Raw genomic sequence first — 21421 nt, forward strand, 5'->3', positions numbered from 1 at the left:
TGGGAAGACAATGTTGGAGAAACGTGAACATTTTATTTGTACTGTATAATCTGCAGATTCTGACAGAAATCTGCAACTATCCTTTGAAGCACCGCTCCTCTAAAACAGCAATAAGGATAATTATTAGGCTAAATGTAAATAACAAAATAACTTTATAACTTAAAGCAAAATTGGGAAACGTAAAGTCCGAAACAAGTCTTTATATTAAGGCCATCAGTCAAACAGTACTGTTTGGTCTGGGTCTAAACAGAGCATGTTGCGTGTGACGTCTTCTTTTGCGCATGCAAGTCGCTTTGAGGGTTCACACTAGAGCGCGTTTGCTCTCGCATTTTATTTGTAGTGTGAACAAGCAGACAAAAAAATCAGATTTGATCAAAAAATCGGAATTGAGCATTAAGACCTGCAGTGTGAACGTAGTCTAAACGCTGAGATACCCACAAACAAGCAGCAACTGATGGTGGCTGCAGTAGACCTAGCAGAGCATCTCAAAGAAGAAACAGATCATTCGGTGATGTCATGACTTCTGGCCTTTCTGAATTTACCATTATTAAACTTTTAAAAAAACCCATTACATTAGGCTTGAGTTTGTTAGTTTAGCCTGACCATAGTTGGACTTTGAAGTTATTATATACTGTTAGATTGCTTGATCAGAAGGTGTAATTATAGTAGTAATATTAAATGGTTACTAAGACTGATTAGCAAAAAAGGTGTTTTAAAACAAAACATACAAAGCAGAGAATTCCTCTAAATATGCCAAACTTTGCAGAATTAATTCTGGATTAACGAATGACTGAGTCATCCCTATTTAAAAATCTGCTAATATGAGGGGAAAACTGAGGAGCAATACTAGATTTTTGAACCGGTAACCCTCTTTATTTCTGGTGTGAAACAGGACACGTTAACATGGGAATCCATGCAGACTGGCGTAGAGGTCGCTGTTTCAGTGAATGATGTATTAAACACAGATTTTTCAATGGTCAATCAACAACTAACATCTCCGCTGTAAAACTGGTGAAACTTGTCATATCAGAGGTTTTACCTTTAGCAATCATAATTATTGTTGTGATGTCAAACTAGCATTAAGCAAAAACAAACTGCCTAGAAGATACAAAAAAGTAACATCTGTCATGTATGTAAGCTAAGCGGCACAACATTTTTAATACTCATTTTCAAACAAGTCACACATGAGGCTAGCATTAGCTTAACTAGCAGAGTTTTGCGAAATTTGCTAGCAAGCTGTTTTAACTGACAAAAATCAGCAACTGGCTACTAAAACACTACATCTTTATGATATTAAACTTCAAAGAAAGGATTTCAATTGAAATAAACCTTTTATAGAAGCCGGAACATTAAACATTTTACATTATCTTTTTTGGTAAGATGTCATTACAAATTGCAAAGATACCGTATAGCTGCAGGTATTTAGGCATGCTCAATTTCTTCTAGAAGAAATGCTGATCACACATCTATATATTCCTTTCCTTTGTGTCATCCCAAGTCAATCTGAGGAGGATATTGGAGTTCAATTGAAAGCGGGTGTGCCTTAAAGAGAGGTTTGAGATAGGAACGAGTTATCACCTCCAAAGAGAGCTCTGGGAGACACTGTGCTCCTCTGTAGCAGTCCAGCCTGATGCGTACAGGCCACTGACCCATGACAGTGAGCCCGTATCGATTTAAGAGGAGGCAGAGGACACAGAGGAAAAGAGAAAGACGGCTGGGGGGAGGAAAAAATGAAAAACAGTGAGGAGGCCAGGGAGCAATATCCCTCTTAAAACTTATCCATAATTCATTGTCTATTCCTTCTTTTTTGCTTTCTTTTATATTGCGTATATATTCTGTCTTTTTCAAATGGGTGCACGCTAGAGGAATGCTTATTTTCACAGGGGATTAGCGACAACCTATTTTGAAATAGATTCCCAACCCAGACACACACAGAAACAGCCATGGCTACACAGCCAGACAGCTAGAAGAGATGTACACAGAAGATACAGTAAAGAAGCTAATTGTTAATACTCATAATGTAAAAGAAATATTAATAATTTTATGTATTTGATATTTTAACACCAACAACATCTATTTTATTCACAGTGGGTCGTTCCATTTTTCATTTAAATTGTAATGTGAGAGGAGACTGTATCTATCTTCTGAATCCAAACTGGGGTCTGGGTCTGGGGTCACAGGAGAAAGGTCTGAAGCTGCTGAAGCCTCTGCCTCCCATGCTACTGTTAGAACCACAATTAAGCCCGCAGTTTGAGAGCAAAGTCCTTTCGGGAAAATATGGTACTATGAGACCTTTCAGATGTGACGGTTCCTGATTATTCAAGACTTTTTAAGTGAGGAAAAGAATTTCAAATTTAAGTCTGGATTTAATGAGGAGCCAATAAAGAGACTAACATAGGAGAAATATGGTCTCTCTTCCTTGTCCCTGAGAGTAGTCTCGCTGCATCGTTTTGGGTTAAATGAAGGGAACTTTCAGAACAACCTGATATTAATGAATTACAAGAGTCAGACGCAGTGTTGGTCAAGTTACTTGAAAATAGTGATTAGTAACTAATTACTGATTACGTCTCCAAGGAAGTAATCTCGTTAATTTATTGATTACTTACTTAAAGAAGTAGTTAGTTACTTTATTACTTAGTTACTTTTTAAAAACATGATACACAACCAGAATACGTGATAAAGAAATAGACCTCTCAGCCCAATTCTATTTTTTCTGCATAATCCATCATATAAAGTTGAATCAAATGGAAAAGTCTCTTTTTAAAAATAATTTTAATCTTTTAACTTTATGCACATTGCATCAAGCAAAAACTAAATTATAAGCAATAGTCTTTGACTGAAAGAAATTTGTTTAACATTTAAACCTATTTTCTGCATATTCCAGCATATAAAATAAAATAATACATTTACTCTTTCAAATAGATGCAAGTAAAACAGTAAAAAATAAATATCTATTTTCACCTGTTTAGCAGGAGTGGGGCCTGTGGAGGTTTGCCCAGTGCCGTAGAGGTCATGTCAGTGGGGGGATCTGGGGGTTTCTCTGTGAATTTCACAATCCTGTGATCCTGTGGCAGTTGCTAGGTGCTTGCTCAGATTTGAAGTTTAATTTTTTGGTACAGTGGATGATGTTTTTGTCACGTTTTATGGATTCATACTCAAAGTAATGTCAGTATTTCCAAGCTTTAAACACTGCATGGTCGTACTCTCTCCCGCGCTCCATATTATCCATTGTTGATGTACACGTCTGCACCACCATGTTTCTAAGATTTTTAGGACCAAATATAATAGCTTCAGTTTTTGCCTGATTAAAGCTGGGTATCATCTGCATAAAAATCAAAATTTTGCCAGTGAGTTTATAGTAATATTGCCCAAGGGAAGTATGTATAATGTAACTAATATTGGTCCCAGCACAGAACCCTGTGGAACTCCACGACTAACTTTCATGTGTGAAGAAGAGAAAGACATTTGCATGGATGAATTTGGAGTGGACTGAGGTCTAACAGGACAAACACAGAGATGAGTCCACAGCCAGGCAATAAGAAGATCATTTGTCACCTTCACTGGTGCTGTTGGTATGATGAACTCTGTATAGTGACTGAAATTCCTCAAGTAGACCATTCCTCTGCAAATAGACAGTTAGGTGTTTGACAACTAACCTTTCAAGAATTTTTGCAATAAGAGGAAGGCTGGATATTTGTCTGTCTAAACTAAGATAACTCAAGTGAAAACTTTTAAAGCTGTGATTAAATCACAGCCACCTTGAAAGCCTATGGTAAGTTTCCTGTTGGCAGAGATTCTAGTAAAGCTTATGATAGTATGAAAACATAGGTTGTTAACACTACAACCTCTGCTAATGGTTTCCCTGTCAGTTAGCCTTGACATGTTAACATCTCCTCTGCAACACCTCCTTATTTATTCATAGAAATCCAGTGTAAGTGCTGTTAGAATAATGCAGAAAACCCTCCACATTGAGAATCTCTAACACAATAATTTTCCACCTGATATTGATAAAATAATTCCTTCTTTGCCTTTGATTCCACCCTACAGACTTCGAGGCCAGTGCGTCCTTCATTAAAGCCCAGCCTGAAGTGCTTCAGCTGCCTCGTCTTAACTACAGCTTACCTATGACATATCATGCGTAAAATGTAATCACTGAATGTAATTAGAAGAATGTGCGATACACTCTGAAGTGCTGGCATTACTGAATACTTTTTTTTTTTTTACCTTACTAGTTTTGGATTTAACGGCATATGAGCAACTAATTATTAGTTAATAAAGTCTGATGCAGTTCAACATTATGTAAATAATTCTCACATACATCCATGACACTAAAACCAGCTGCCACATATTGGGGTCTGGTGATTTTAAATTGGCCGCAGTTGTGAATGGTTGTTTTGTCTTGTTCTGTGTTAGCTCTGGGATAGACTGACAACCCCTCCAGAGCACTAATCTTGCACTAAGGTCTTGTATGCACAATATTCAGGCGCGTTAGCATCAAGTAGCATCAATTGCGCTCAGCTTTTAGAATTGGAACCAAAGTAAATGATTTTCTATCATCACCGTGCATCATGTCATTATCTTAGCCCGAGTCCAGAATCTTTCCAGCCGCAAAATTTTCACTACACAGTACTTGTCATTTTGCAATATAGATATCCACCTGCAGAGTTCAGTCGCTCCCACAACTCTGCTGTCAGTGGGGGGCTCATGTGTTTTGTATGACAAGCTGTACAGAAGCTGCATGTAAATACAGCTGTGCCGTGGGCAGGTCTTGGCATTCATGCTTCTCACGCGTCTCATGATGACTGCAGGACTGAAATATCTGGCTCTTTGCAACCAACATCCCCAGAAAACACTAGAATGCTTCATTATGGTTCATTATTTGCAGATTTCTTTTTTTTTCCTGGGTAAAGCTTTCTGTCTTGTTACCTATTTAAAATGCTGCACTCAACAGCAACTACAAACACTTCACTCTGACCATATGCAAACCGAAACACGCACATCAACACGAAGCTGCACCCGATGGTTAGTCATGCCCGTGACTAGCTTTAATTACTGCTGCTGCTGAACTGCAGGGACCTCGCAATCTGCATTACAGGTAAAAGGGGGCAAAAGTGGCCCGTGGACACACAAACACATATAAAGAGATGCACAAAGGAAGTGAAAATTGAACATCTGTCTTTTTTTTCCCTTTCAAGCCCCCTGCCAAAGAAAGCTGGTGCTGCACCTGGACATGAATTATAGAGAGGCACTTGGATGAGGTGGGTGGAAGAAAGAGAGAAGAGAAAGAGAGGTGAATGAAAATGAGGGGACAGGGTGGATTTCATGTCTCCCCCATCTGGAGACACTCACCAAGGGAGCTCAATGGGTCAATGATCAATTCACTGCCAATAGCTGCCAATAAGGACTGACACAGTGATATAGTATATGCTGCATAAAAAGTTGCTTTAAATTATGCATAATAGCAAATAATAGTGGCACAGACATATTTAAAAAAATAATAATACAAAAACAGACAGCTCATTGTGCACCCTCTATTGAAAATGTTATGAAATGGCCCTCAAATACTACTCTATGTTTTCAGACAGCTGTAATCCTTTAGAAAAAAAAATTATACTCAAAGAGGAACTACAAAAGCAAATAGTGCTTTGAAGATGGAAAGCCCGAAATGTCACCCACCCGCTTTGAAGCTCCCTGGCTCTCTTTGTTTCTCTACACTTGTAGCTCACAAAACCACAGGCAGAGCACACTGCATTCAGGGGCCAATTTAGAGCGGATGTACCATTAAGGGAGAAAACACACACACACACACACACACACACACACACACATACAAACACATGCTCATGAGCTCAGACAGTGATATACTGTGTAGGCCGAAAGAGACAAGCGCGCACAAACACAGGTGAACACACACCTGGAAAGGCGACATTGTACAGCATACGTATGGCCATCTCCCTTTGTTTTGTACCGTCTCTTTGTAGTTTCGAGCACTTTAAGTGTCATTTGCCGCCTCTTTGATACACACGTACCTTCTGGCTAGTCCATTAACAGCCACATCCAACAGTGACGATTTATGTTGCTTCAGTATACTCAAATTCAACATTTTTGCAACTCACCCTTGACGCAGTTTTGAATCTTGTAGAGCTTATTTAGGGGACACGGAGTGAGGGTGAAAAGCAAGCACGGTGAAATCAGTCAAAATGAATGACGGTAAAAATGTAAATGATCTTTTTCCCATTATTTTCTAAACAAAGCATTGCTTATTTGGAGATGAGTAGCACAAAATAATCAATACCAATTACCTCTTTAGTAGATTTTGATTTGTGCCTGTTCGTCTCTTTAGTCAGCTTAGTCATGTTTCCCTTTTTTAAGGCTCGCTGTCTTTAGACAGAGCAGAAGCAGGAAGGAAACAAGTAAAGAAAGGAAGAAGGTAACGTTCTTATTGCAATATACATAGTCTATTGATAGAAATTATTAGTCTATTAGCAGCATGACATGTAAAGCCGCTGAATGAACCAATTTTTGTTATTTTAATTTTTGGATATTACAAATAAGTCTGATGATGATGAGAAGTTGTTTAAAGCACGGGATGGCAGCATACATCAAACACTTCTGGAAATTTCCTGAAGAAGCAGAAACCACTTAACAGTTACAAAGAGTAAAAACATCATTTGTAAAATATTCTTTAGCTTCTTTATTCTGTTGATATAGAAGAAAAGGTTGCTTTTTAAATTTGCTCAACGACCGAGTTTAAATCCAGTTTACTTAAACCAGACTGATTGTTCATATTTTTTACTTGTTTTGCTTAATTTGCAGATTATTTATTTTATGCTGGACCTTATTGCCGGGCCTCAGTTTATTCACTGTCTGAAACAAGCTGTTTGAATTCTTCTCCTTTAATTGTTCAGTCACACTAGGGGACGAATAAGGTGACCTTCTCTCTGTAAGTAGGAAAAATGGGTGGTTGGCCAGCAATTGCATTGAATTTTATTTGTTGTCAGACACCAACTGAAAGCAGGAGCGATGACCAGAGAGGTTGAGAGTGTTTGAAGGACCACCTTCAAACACAAGGCGATTACATCTGTTCACCTGTTGAGAGGCAACTTACCACCTCACAATTTGCAGTCTGACTCATACTGACTGAAATCACTCTCAGACAGATTGCTTAAGGTTTGCAAATAATTGCCATCTAATTTATAAATGCAGACAGACTGCCAAGACATTGCAATCAACCTGAGTCAGTCTGCACTGATGAGCACAATTTGTCTGTGAAACATCTCTTTGCAATAAGAGACTCAACTTAAATAGTTGCCAACTGGTTGTATTCTGGTTACACGCCTATATAAAAGCAAGGTTGACCCCTGCCTATTTCATGTAGCATTTAAATCGCCGCCCTGCAGCAACTATGCCACTATTTTTGGCAGTAATTTCTGAATTTGAATTTTAGTTCTAGTGGGATTTTGAAGTAAATATTTAATTGAATTTCTGTGTATGCAGACAACAACAGAGTTGCAGTTTTTGCTGCTTTATCACAGTTAATCGCTGTATTATCTCAAACGGATTGAATGTAATTGCCAACTTGACCCCATTCATCAGAATCAGAATAAGAATACTTTATTAATCCCTAAGGAAATTTTTCAACCACAAACTATGTCTTATTGCTGTTTTATCACCGTCTTGATGCACTAAAGTTGCTATGAAGATGGCAACTGACTGAAAGTGGTTGCAAGCGTCCTCATCTTCAAAGGTCACAAGTTCATCGCACATGGTTGCACCAATTGGGCTGTGTCACAGTCTCCAGCCACTGTTTTCCCTGTGTGACTGTAGCATAAGCTAACTTTCCTTTGATTGGCTGCCTCTCACAAACACAAGCTCTGAACTGCAGGTGGTGAGATTTGCCCTTGTGCCTTAAAAGGAATCCCCCCACCCCCACAAATAAATAAAATAAAAACATAATGTAAATGCTACAACTAAACTTTTCTCTCAGTAAAACATTCACAACTGCATGATGGGAGTGATTAAAAAACTAAAATACTTTGATTTAATTATGGTTCATAGCAGGAGCTGGAAAGAAGCTCATTTCCGTAGCTGTTTGTGTCTGCTGCTTCATAAAGTGGCATCCATCGAGTATACCGACTGCTGTGCGTACAACAAACACAATACACGAGTACCCGCTGCTCTTGACATTAGGGCCGTCGGCACACGGACTCTCTCGTGGAGTAGCATTTACTGCGGGCAGACATGGAAGATGAAGGGATGAGGGAATATAGAGATGGGGGTGGAGAGGTCGAGATGAACCAAAGGGAGAATAAAAGTGTTGCTGATGGCAGGACTGAAGAGGAGGCTGGATTTTCTGCTCAACATGGTGCTTAAACCCACAGCACCAAACATGTACCCACCATCTATATGGCCAGACTGCCTGTGTATATAGAGTAGTGGAAAAACTCTACATCTCTGCTGGGTTTAGTTGGTATTTTTCTGGCATTTGAGAACAACACTGATGGAAAAGATACTGCACTGACAATTACGTCCCTTTCACTTTGGCACAATCTGTTTAGACAGAAGACTGCGACGACTAATCGTCTTTACGACTTTGTGGCAAAACAAGCCATTTTGTCAGTTCATAAAACATGAAGCTAGTGAGCCATTCTGTTATTATGCTCACCACCATGTGTGAGAAAATGTGCTGTTGCCAGCCGTCCTGTGTGGCTCAGCTGGAAATTAGATCACGGAAAAGTACTTGGTTAAATAAAAAAATTGCATCATCAACTCTGGCTGAAATCCAAATGAGATCAATTATAAAATTTGGTGTCACTTAATAGCAACAACCTGCAAACTGGAACAAGCTAATACACAAATAAAACGCCATATTCATTAGTCGTGTCTGCACACCTGATGTGACTGCAAATCTCCAGAGAAACAAAGTGGCGGATTATTATCTCCAGAATCATATTTGGCATTAATAATATATTTTGCAACACGGTAAGTTTCCTATTAATCAAGATGAGACGGTTTGATATCGGCAAATCCGTTTAAATGAACATGAAGCTGGAGCAAAACACAGATGTGGCAGAAGTTCTGCAAGGCTGACTATGTTCACTGTCCTTAAAGGGACATTCAGTCTTACTTTGGAAAGTTGCCCCACCCCCAGCTTCGCACACACCGTTAATCATGTTGGATTTTGAGGCTGCTTCCAACCATTCCTGTAACTTTCCCCAAAAAACGACAACCTGACATTTACACCCACGTTATGCTGTGATTGTCCTGAAAGAGCAGTGGGTTTTAACTATTTTTTCATGTGAAGAATCAGGAACGCTTTTCTGACTAATTAAGGTCTGCCTCATATTTCATATTTCCTTATGTTGACCACTGTTCTCTGCAATGATGACAAAATAAGGTACTGGAAGTGGAAAGATGCAGAGCAATAAAGTCAATGCTATATCCTGCTTAGAAAACTGGCTGAAAATCCTGGTTATATAAAGTTATACACTCGTTACACATCTAGATTACCCTTAAGTCTATGTATTTCATGCCTCTTGTTCAAGTCCAGGTCTCACGGGAAGCGGTGCAAGCTGAGAAGCCCTGATGTCCCTCTTTCCAGGGTCTCCTCCCAGATGGGATTGTATGAACCAGCTCAAGTAGCTCCTTTCGGTTAGTTACTCTCCAGCTCTCCATCCATCTTCCAGTGTTTTGGATTGATTTACTTCATTTCTACCCAGTAGGCCAACGGTGACCAAGACAAACCATTGGCACCTCATCCAGTTTGGCGGGTGTGTGTCGATGCTTTGTGCGCACCACATCAGATGTTTTGGGAACCAGTGCAACCCTGTTCACTTTTTTCACTACCAAAGAGACTAAAGCAACCAATTTGTCTTCTTTTGTCACATATGAAGCAGCTTATATTGCTGCATCAGAGCATTTAAAAGACTAAAAAGCAGGAAAACAAAATCTGTTTTTGTCTGGTTTAAATAGATTTATGTGGACGGATATTTTTTCTCCAAATACAAATTAAAGGGTTTAGATCCATGAGATTGTTATCCATTCATACTATACGTTAAGACAGAAGATACGTCGATTCAGTCTAAAAATGCTAAAAGCTGATGATTTGCAGAGAGGCGGCACCTTAATGCCTCAGCGTCATGCCCTGACACACTTCACATTCAAACGTATCGCTGTACATCCTTCTTGATCCATGTCCGTTTCCCGATTCAAAGCTTTGCTTCCCACCACCGAAACAATGCATATTCAATTTTTGTTTACGAACTCAGGGTCTCTGCGGGTGTCTGAGAAAGGTTGCTCCGTCGTTCCAATTTGCGTTGCGTTTCACCCCCTACTCATTAATCTCCCTCCATTCGCTGATAGCTTCGTTTGGTCCACTAGAAATCGCTTTCAATTATTCATGCCTATTTACCACAAATACCTTGGAGATGGAATTAGCAAACAAACAATGCCAGGCGACACTAATCCTCGTCTACAGCAAAGATCCTTTAATGCACTGGAGATCAGGCCGGCTGTTGACAGGCACCTGTTACTGTCTTCAGCTGCTTCGCAACAGCAATGTTGACACAGTAAATGTGTTTACGGGAGCAGCGCAGCCCTGACCTTACGCTAAAGGTGCAGGGATAATGCAAAGGAGAGAAGAATAAGTAAGAGGAGGAGAGCATGGAGAAAGGACAGGCGAACGACTGGCAAGGATAAACAGGATAAAGGCAAGTGTAAGACTCGGCCCGATTCGTGGGCTGGAACACTCTCGGCTCTTCAACGCAGTAGCAAATGTTGTACCTGACACCTTTTTTTGTATGAGATGAACACAAAAGTCAGCGATGATGAAAGCTCGCTCTTCGGGCCAGGGACGTGGATAAAAACTAGATGTTTTAAACCGATTTATAGACACCAAAATGCTCCGATAAAGCATTTGTAATAGCTGTCTTTGACAATTTGAGTGCTTTCTTTTTTTTTCTTTTTTTTTTACTGGAGGCAGTTGAGGCGGCAGGAAAAGAAAAAAAAAAAAGAGGAAGAGGCGTCATGACCTTGGAATTAAAAAGACATATAATACCCTCGTAGAGAAAGAAAGTTTCCACTAAAACAAAGCGAAAATATTTAGCAGCTTACAGTGAGTAACACAACTCTGGTTATCTAGTGCCCTGCAGCTAGCAGGCTCGCGCGCACACGAGCGCTGTGTGGAGTGAATACATTTCGGTTTACCTAGTGTAACAGACAGCGGACGTTTCTGAGATCAACAATGCATAAACGTTAAGACAGAAAAGTGAGATATGTCATATCGAATGAGCATCACTGTGGATTTATGTTTGTACAGGCGCATGTGTGTGTGTGTGTGTGTGTGTGCCCTCTAGCAGACAGGGAGATGATGCAAGGGAGCCTGGAAAGGTACTACTGAGACTGAAAGAAGATAGTGAGAGTGACGGTTTAGACGACTGAGTGCTGGGCTCGTAGCTGAATGACACACACACATTTTCTCACACACGCATGCACAGAGCCAGGGGCAATGCAGGAGAAGAGACTGAGGAAGACTTTGATCACCGAACTGAGCACATTCAAGCACTCAACCAGAGAGGGCAGCCAGTGATGAGGAGGAGAGAAGAGAGCGCCCAGGGAGGGAGGGAAGGAAGGAGGGAGGGAAAGAGGGAAGAAGGGGGTAGGGTGGGTGGGGGAAGAGAGGGATCGGGTTGTTTTCTGACCTCTACGCTCATTGATACAGATGTTAAGGCATGAACACACAGACAATCAGGCATCCGACATGGATTCTACCAAGCAAAAAAAAAAACAACAGCTTTTCTTGACGTGTTTCTTGATAGTGGAAACCCATGCTGACAAAACTAATTTCATTCCAGCTGTATGTGCCTGGACATGAGCACACCAAAGTGGAGGAAACGTTCAGAAAATTAAATTCACACTTATTTCTTTAGCCTCTGGCGGCTTGCTGACTTCTGAATGGTAAATATTACAATATCAAGCAGAAACCAGATACACAAACGTGTCGCTCTGGAATCCCTGCGGCTTATGTTACCTTTGCTGGCGGCATGTGACCGAAAAAAACACCAAAAAAAAAAAACAGGCGGCTGTAGCACTACGGAGCCGTCCTGCACGCCTGAGATGCAGGTGGATAAACCATTGTGCTGTTTGCGAAGAGAGCAGGTAATTATCGCTGGCATTTTGACAAGTGTTTGCCAGAGTGAAGGTCAACTCTGTCTGCGTGGGAGATCTATGCTAATCTGCTCAGCTGGAAAAGACTACCACTCACCACTCGAACGGTAGCTAGCACTATTATGCAGCCACAGCTACTATGTTTTCACTTCAGAGTTGTCTGCAAGGGTGTGTGTGTGCAGAAGAGTGTGTGTTTGTGTGTGTGTGCCTGCAAGCAGAGCGGAGAGAAGAAAAAAAGGAAAGAGAAAAGACAGACAGAATCAGACAGGAAGACAGACAAGTGGAGTGAGATGGAAAAGGAACCCGGTTAAATTTAGGCTGGCTCTCTTATGGTTTTAGAAAAAACACCAGTCAGTGTGGTTCATTTCATATCGTGTAAAAATCTCTTTCTTTTAAGGCAAATGGCTCAGATTTCCATCCAAATGAAGACAGAAAAGTGAAAAATAAGAATCCAAACTAGTGTACGTCGCTGCTCTTTAGCCTTTTTTTGGTGAAAAATAGAGTTGGGTGCATACAGGATAAACAGCTGGGCGCCTTTTTTCCAATAGGATGTCATTAAAGTCTTGCAGAAGAAGGAAGCGCAGTGAGATGGCGTAACTGAAAACACATCAGGCGAATCTCAAACAGTGGAAAACAGTGATGAAATTATGCCACATTCTATTTGTTTCATGTATTAATCTGAATGTTTTCTGCTCCACACAGAAAACATCTGATGCCTTTTTTTTTTTTTTACGAATAACCATTTATGAAAATATAGAAGGGGCCGCTCATAAAGTCGCCTACGGGGGAATTATGAGCTGAATCTGCAGCTCTTCCTGGTTTTTTATGGCTCTTCACAGTGAGATTGCACTCTTTCTTTAGCTGTTGGGCTCCTAGAGAATCGTTTTCATCTGCAGAAGGCAGCTGTATTCAGTAAAAAATAGCAACTTAAAACAACTGTATACTATCTGCTCGCCCCTGGCAGTTTTTTGCTTGTGAACAAAGATGAGAATTAGGCCCCTGAAGAGTTCTGATGTTTTCCTCAGGAGATGGTAGAGACCAAAAACAGAGACCGCTGGCCTTTCATTGGGAAGACTGATCATAATGTTGGCGGTTTAATGGTTTATCATACCAGCATACATGACAAAAGTCTGCTTAGAACCTGTCTTCATATTAAAAAAGCAAGTCTACTTACTGTTTTTCAACTTTTCTGCCCCATCAAGGGGCAAGCACTTTATTTTGGGAAGGATTTTTAGCTGGATAGCAATTCAGTTTTCCTCCTGGTAAAATCCTCAGGAGTTTTCTCACCATCATCTTCTGTTTGACTCAGCAATCTCCATTCTGCTGTCACTTACATGTGAGTGAAAGAGTGTGTGTGTCAGATAGACAGAAGTGGAGGCAGAAACACGGGGGCAGACTTTGTCTATGTCCACATCTCTGCGTGTCTGCCTCGGGTGACAGCCGTGTGTCAGGGTCTCTGCTCTCTGCTCCAGATGGCCCAGCAAGTTGCTCCCGGGGTCCCCAGACTCTCAGTGCTCATTGACCAAGGCTGGGGTTCTCACGGCCTGGGGGCCTGTGGACTCATTGCTTCGGCCTGGCCTCTGGGGCCTTTGAGGCCTCCGAGGGGCTCCGGGGTCGCCCAACCGTGACAGCCAAGACAATAGGAGTGTCCTCACCCTGCTCCCCACCCACCACCTACAGCCCCTCTCAACACACAGTCACACACCCCGGTGTTTGGCCTGGACATCCTCGATCCCCGCAGGCAGACAGTTGCCGTGTCATCCAGCATCAGTTTTCCTCCCAGCTAATCGATAAAATACTTTAACGTGTAGGTATGATAACTGTGTTGCAAAAATGCATCGTATCTCATCTTTATCAATTTAAAAATATATATAAAATAAGTCATAATTATAGACGCTTTATAAAACACCCTTCCTACACATAAATCCACCTCCTCACCGTGAAGAGCGCAAACATGTAAGTGGATCAAATCCATCACCAGCTACAAAACGTCGCTTTTCGGTGAGCAGAAGCATTTCTGACAGATCTATTTCCCACTGACTGAAGGTGATTTACATGTTTAGAAATCACTGAGAGGAAACAAGAAGGCAAAAAAGAGAAAGAAAGTGGAGTTCTAAACAACACATCTCAACACTGGTTTTAACAGCTTGGCTGCCACTTCATCAAATATTGAATAAATCATTTTCTTGGCACAGTATGAACACAGCTGCAAAAAAAAGAGAGAGAGAAAAAAAAGAACAAAATCACACACACCAACACGCACACGTCCACACGCACATGCTAACACGGACACACAGAATGCCTTGTAGTTTTGATAAAGCAGCAGCTTTCTCTTTTGTTTTGCAGCCGAGCAGGGATTAGGCAGTGCGGGCCTTTGTCCTGCGGTTTTCCAGTTGAGCAGAACACAAGAGCCTCTACCTCCACTAATACAGTCAGACCTCCCAGCAGGCCTTTCACCACACAGCCGCTAAGAACCTGCTGCCTAAAAGATGCTTTTCAATGAGTTATCAAATCTCCTCTATACTGTCCATGCCTTTCAACCGAGTCTCTTTGTCTATTCTTTTCAATGGAGCATTGAACACATCAAATAGAACTGATGGGCAGATAGATGGACAGCAGAATGTAGCAGAGCCATATTAACCTCTTTCAGACACTGCCGAGTACAGTAAAGGTACTCGGTTTAACTTATAACAAACCTGACTGAGAACTTGCTAAATTGGAGTCGTTTTACCATTTTTATTTAGCCACACAGGACAGTGAACAATTTACTTGTTAATCTAAAATAATAAGGAAAAGATTTATTGACAGTGAAAATGATAACTTGTTGCAGCCCCGACAGTAAGCAAACATTTTTCTGAACAGCATTAAAACAATATTTTAGTCCACAGGAAGATTAATCGCAAGTCATTTTCAAAGCAAACACTCTCAACGCTTATTCAAGCGCCTGAAATGTGAGTATTTGCATCTTTTTCAGTTTGTTTCATTACTCTAATTTCTTTATTGCTCTCCACTCTCGGAGCATGTGAGTCACATTTTAACTTCTTCCTTTTGGGACCAAACTCTATACCGAATAATCAATAATGGAAATATAGTAATTGTTAGTGGAAGCCCTCAAAACCAGTCTACAACACAAGTAGTGCTAAAACCGTCAGATGTTAGTCGACGGGAAAATTAGATGGCAACAGCTTCTCTTCATGCAAAATATCAAAAGCAGTGCATGAAAGCCGTCATTTAGTCAACAGTGAAATTGAATAAAAACGATTCTGATTGCCACTGAAGTCATTTACCGAGAGCGATCCTGAACATTTATGTTTATTCGCTCCTCAGTTGTAAAGATTTGCGTCTTTTTCTATCATTTTAAAGTGAAAATCTTCTTGTTACTGGTGCATTTGAAAGAGTCTCCTGCAATCATCGCTTGCAGCAAATTTATTGAGGAAAATTGACTTGTCTTTACGGGCATCTCTGTTTTCTCTCATGTTGGTGGCAAATGACTAATTAGACCTGTTTAATGGTTATTGATCTGCTTCAAAGAAAGATGATTTTGTTACATTCTCACCATCGTTCTTGGGTTTTGTAGTTTCACGACTGCCATCAGGCTGGATGTGGAGGCTCTCAGCGGCAGGTTGGGCACAGAGTACAGCAGGGGTTTCGATGAGTTCATTAGGAGGCCACGTCATTTATGCACAGTCACACATAAGGCAAAGGTCAGCCAGGATTACCCAGGTGGCCACTGCATGTGGGTGTCAGTTTGATTTTTAGACTGCACTTTAACCATGCTGTTGCTCCACAACCTGGTAACCGCTTTGAAATCACCACGCCTTTGCTGCACTGCATTGAATTCGGTGTCACGCATGCTCATTTGGAGCTGGGAAACAGCTACAAAGCGACAGTTTGTGCATGCACTTCAGATTGCTTTTAATATCGGGAGGCGAGTGGGAAGTCCACTCCACTTCACACTGTGGTGGAAACAGAGGGTGGGCAACAAGGTAGGAGGGGGCGCAGGGAATAAAGCTCTGGTAGGATTTAATCTAAGGTCACCGGGGGGACACACGGAGAGAGGATCCAACCAGTCAGCTATCTCTAAGTGCTATTTCTATACTTTTTATACATTTCAGAGCTGAAACTCTTCGGTCTACTGGGATAAAAGAACAATGCATCCAAGGGGAAGAAGCTTGATAAGCTCCGTCTGTTCACTTTTACAAATTGCTATTCAGGTGGGCTGTATTCATAATTCATCAACATGGGTCAGGCTCATGATCATGTTGACTTAACATTTGGTCTGACATTTCAGCCCTGCTCACGCCTGTCATTAGCTCTCGCCACACGCTACCTCATCAAAGTCAGTCACACAAGCGAGGAGGGGAGGGAGGAGATGAAGAAGAAAAACAAAACGTTAAGACAGAATAAAAAAAACCCAAAACGATACAGTTTAAAAATAATACCTCGTGCATACAACGCCCGCGATATTTGTTCATTTGATCGTTTTGTAAAACAAACACTGCAAAAGTGGGATGACGGCGCGGGATAAAGATAGACACACACCGTAATCCGGCAAACACACGCGCGTGCGAAAACGCACCCTTAAACCCGCTGAACCGAAGCTCAGCCCCCAGCTCAGGCTTTCTTGCGCTAAGTCTGTATCATCAGCCATCATCCAGCGCTTCCCTAATGGGAAACGAGTTGGTGCCAAAAAAATGTCGCCGCGCAGAAAAACTGGAGCAGCAACACATTTCTGCCAATAACAACACCACCATGTTGATTCCAGTGGGGTGATATTGGATGATATTGACTGTTGGGAGTATTGCTGTGCTTCTCAAAGTCATTTCCGACCAAAGCAAGGACATCGACACACATCCAACACATAGGCGCACTTGCTGCACGCACTAACACCAACGCCGGGCTAATCGGAGTGCAGACATCGAACAGGAGAGTGGAGGCAGCGCATACTGACAACCTCCTTTCTGTGGGTGACAGCTCTCCATCAGTCTACATCAAACAAGTGCATACATGCAGACACACTAACACACAAGTGTACACTCCGTCTGATTGGCCGTTGCAAACCTGTTTCAACCTGCCACCAAATAAACTGTGCTGTGTACTATATATGTGTGTGCGTGTGTGTGTGTTTGCAGAAATAGCAGGTGTGCACGCTGAGCTCATCATCTCTGTAACTGATGGTCATCTGTCATCGCCCGGTGTTGATAATCTTCTTAGGGACGGGGGTTTGTCCGAACAAGATGAACACCAGCCTATCTACTGTATCGGGAGAAACTAATCTGTGCTCTCATTTACTGGAGCCCAGACTGTCACAGAGTGGTCCGGCTGGTAAAAATTAGATGAATCGCAGTGAAGGTTGTCAATGGGACGATTGCGTGAGGGCGACATGTGAGGAAATACGGACCGCTGCTCTTACCTGCAACTTGAACTAGATCTGCAGTGGTGACGTTCTTGGGGTTCGGACCGACTCTGAACGTCAAGGCAGGGCCAAGGACGCTGCAGATAAACAGCAAAGGAGAAACAGAATGAGCAGGTTTTTGGAAAAATGTGAAGACGCTCAACAGCTCAGGTCCATGATCTGTGAAGATCGAACTACAGGTGAGCTTAGCATAAAGACTGGAAGCAAGTAGAATCAGCCATTCGAGCTCGATGTTTACAAAAGCTCTAACAACTACTGATTACTGTAATATTACACAAATAAGAAATATCATATGAAACGCCTGTACAGCTGCTGGCAGGTTAGATTTTTTACACTTCTAAATGATATTTTGATAGTTACCTTAATAAGGAAGTAGGAATAGAAAGTAACAACTTCTCAAAAAATATAGAAACATGCAACTGTAAAACCAAACTATAAAATGCACAGAATAAAACGTTGAAATTACTTCCACCCTGTGACATGTAAACCACTCTTCTATGGGGCCACCTGTTCAAGTGAGAGTCACAATATGGAGCCCCCTAGTGGACGGTGAAGTCACACACATTTTCATAAAGTAATCAGATTAAATTTTTCGCTGTAGAAAGAAGTTTTCGTCCCACGCAGAGTGTACAGTGGACGCTAATGTTTATGTCACTTTTGAAACTTAAAGTAATGTAAGTACTTCCACGCATTAAATGCTGTATGGTCATACTTTCCCCCACGCCACGCTCCATATTATCCGTTGTTGATCTACACACGTATGTTGAGATCTACAATGGATAATATGGAGCGCGGTTGTACGTCATTGTCATGGGACACTCTCACAAACAAAATCACGGTTTAGTAACGCAGTATTGCAGTAACGCAGCATGCTTACGGGAAAGGAACAGTAATCTAATTACTTTTTGCAACAGTAATCCCTTACTTTACTTGTTACTTGAAAAAAGTATTCCGATTACAGGAACGCATTCTCTGGTCTGATCAAAACATGTGAATCCATCCACATGAGTAATAAAGGAACAGCCAAAATTACCAAGTGTTAAAAGCAATGTTGTATGTAGGAATATGTTTAAAAATATGTATGTTAAACAGAGATGTGATTAAGTGTTTGGGAAAGCAGAACATTTTGGGGAAATGACTCCTATAAGCAGCACAGCAAAGGATCATAAAGATGCTAAATATTGACTCAGAAGCCCTCAGGCATATGTTTCACCAACAGAACAGAAATATTAAGAAGAGAAACTGTAAATTACCCAAAAAACAAACAAAACCTCCCCCAGAAAATATGTGGAGTGATCATGATTTCTGTTTTCCTTTCAAGCCTGAAATTGGCCAAAGAGCAAAGTACAGTCATGAGCGGTGCGCCTTGTTTTCCCTTCACCTGCGGTAACCTGCCTGTACTCTCTGCACCCATTCTCCTCTGTGTGGTCAGGAGTCAGCAACAGACTTCTCCCCCTGGAGGAGAATAAATGTTGAAGGTCCCCGAGGTTAGCCATAAAATAAAATCTAACAACCCTAGCAGACTCGGCGAGACCGCCCAGCAATGGTCAAGGGAAAAGAAAACCTGTGAAGCAATGTGTAAAGAAAAAAATCCTACTCATGTTTAGTGTAACCTCTTAAGATCCCAAATGAAATGATTTTTTCTAGAAGCAAGGAGACCATTTTTAACAACTAAGAGAGCAAACACACATGGACTGCACAGCAGTGAGTGTGGCTCGCTTTTAAACACGGACCAGCAAAGCGGACCAGCAAAGCAAAAAACCCAAGTGGGAAAAGGTAACCAACGTAGCAATGAGGTCATTTTCCTCAAGACTCAACATTAATATTAAAGCAGTGACGACTGAGACGCCGACAATGAACAAACAAACGATCATCACTTCCCAAATTTAGTAAAAACATGAAAAGGCCAGAATGAGCAATCAGCTTATTATCAAGTACTTTTATTATTTCATTCAGTAACAAATGGCTCTTTTTTTTAAGCAAGTGAAAATTTAACCACCGAGGTGCGAAAATTTGCACCTGTCTCTAATACAAATCTGCTTATTTGAACAATTTGTACAATAAAGACCAATTTTCTTTGCTTCTAGCATAGTGCTAGGCTTTATTCTGTCTTCTTTAAGATATTATTACCGTCACATAAAATTGTTCTATTTCTTCTTTCTTTATGAGTACATTTTGTCACTTGTTTAAAGGAAACAAGACTTCTGGAATAATGAAGTAATTTAACACTCGTACACAGAGGAACCTGTTACAGATTATTTCTGTGTTAGAAGTTTGTCCATGCAGTGCAGATTTGTCCATGATGTGAATCTCCTTTTCCACCACATGCCAAAGCTGCTGCACTGAGATCTGCTTACTGTGGAGGGCATGTTCAAGAAACCAGTTTGAGATGTTTGAACTTTGTGACACGGCACTGATGGAAGCAGCCAACAGAAGACCTGTACGCTGTGGTGATAATGGGATGGACAACAATTCTCAGGTAGGCTGTGGTGTTTAAACAATGTTCAGTTAGTAATAAGGTGCTGAAAGTGTGCCAAGAAAATATCCCCTACACCATTACACCACCACCAGAAACTTGAATGTTTGGTACAAGGCAGGGTGGAAGCACGCTTTCAGGTTGTTTATCCCATATTGTGATCATACCCTATCCGAATGTCATGGCAAAAATTAAGACTCATCAGATTAGGCAACGTTTCTCCAGTCTCCTGTTGTCCAATATTGGTGATCCTCTGTTCACTGTGCCCTCAGTTTCCTGTTTTTAGCTAACAAGAGGGACACCAGGTGTGGTCTTCTGCTACTTCTACTGCTAATTCTGCTACATCTTGTGCATTCAGGGATGCTCTTCTGCATACCTTGATTGTAATGAGTTTTAATTTGCGTTGGTGTTGCCTCCTATCAGCTAAAAGCCATTCCTCTCTGAGCTCTGACATCAACAACGTAGTGGTTGGTGTGTCTCATTTTAGGACTATTCTCCGAAACCTCTAGAGATGGTTCTGTTGGGAAATCTCAGCAGTTTCTGAAATACTCAGACCATGACACATTCAACTCACCTAAATCACCCGTCTTCCCCATTCTGATGCTTAGTTCAGACTTCCATATGTTGTCTTGGCCACGTATACATGTTTACATCCGTTGAGTTGCTGCCATGAGATTGGCTGTTTAGCTATCTGTGCTAAAGAACAGTTGAATGTTGAACTTAATGGAGGTAATGGGGTACTTAATAAAGTGATTGCTGAGTGTATAGTAAAAGTGATAAAACCATAGACTTATTTAGTTGCATTCAGACTGTATGAGCTGTATGTGGCTGTATTTTCCTTCTCCCCAGTTTTTATGCTAAGCGGAGTTAAGCTAACCAGTTGGCAATGCTTATCTTACTCTCTAAGTAAGTGAAGAGAGTGGAGACAGCTTTAAAGAAGTCCAATGAGTCTGAAAGAGCTCAAATTAAGGAGATAAAATGTGTTTAGTATATATGACTTATATAACAGCACATGTATAGATGTTTTGTCCATAATTTACTGACAGACGACAATAAGTAACACTGAAAAGAGAGCGTGTCGGGGTCCCATTTTTGGCATTTCAGTACATCATCATGTCGGAATTGTTATGTCCAGGAAAGTGCACGTACATTTCTAGTGTACTTCCTGCCAGACTGTACAACAGAGAGCGAGATTCATCAGACTGCCAGAGTGCTGTGACCCAGACCCACTCACCATCAGTCAGCCTGGTACAGAGGCAGCAACGCTCACTCGGCCAGGAGCAATAACACGGGCAAATACCGCCAGACAGACGGACCCAGCCGTGCACTGATGCATTTGTGATCAGGCACACACACACACACAC

General features: G+C 41.3%; 1 protein-coding gene across 2 annotated transcripts in view; it reads right to left on the reverse strand.

Moving 5' to 3' along the window:
• The window catches only part of ptprn2 (protein tyrosine phosphatase receptor type N2), a 146367-nt gene that overhangs the window by 78436 nt on the left and 46510 nt on the right, over positions 1-21421 (reverse strand). For both annotated transcript variants that reach the window (XM_005722780.1, XM_013915954.1), the window contains exon 10: positions 17579-17658. In XM_005722780.1, coding sequence (XP_005722837.1) covers positions 17579-17658 — 80 coding nt within the window. The remainder of the gene's footprint in view (positions 1-17578; positions 17659-21421) is intronic.

This window comes from Pundamilia nyererei, unplaced genomic scaffold (assembly GCF_000239375.1).
Source record: "Pundamilia nyererei isolate P.nyererei 1_Seehausen unplaced genomic scaffold, PunNye1.0 scaffold00007, whole genome shotgun sequence".
In the NCBI taxonomy this organism is placed as follows: domain Eukaryota; kingdom Metazoa; phylum Chordata; class Actinopteri; order Cichliformes; family Cichlidae; genus Pundamilia; species Pundamilia nyererei.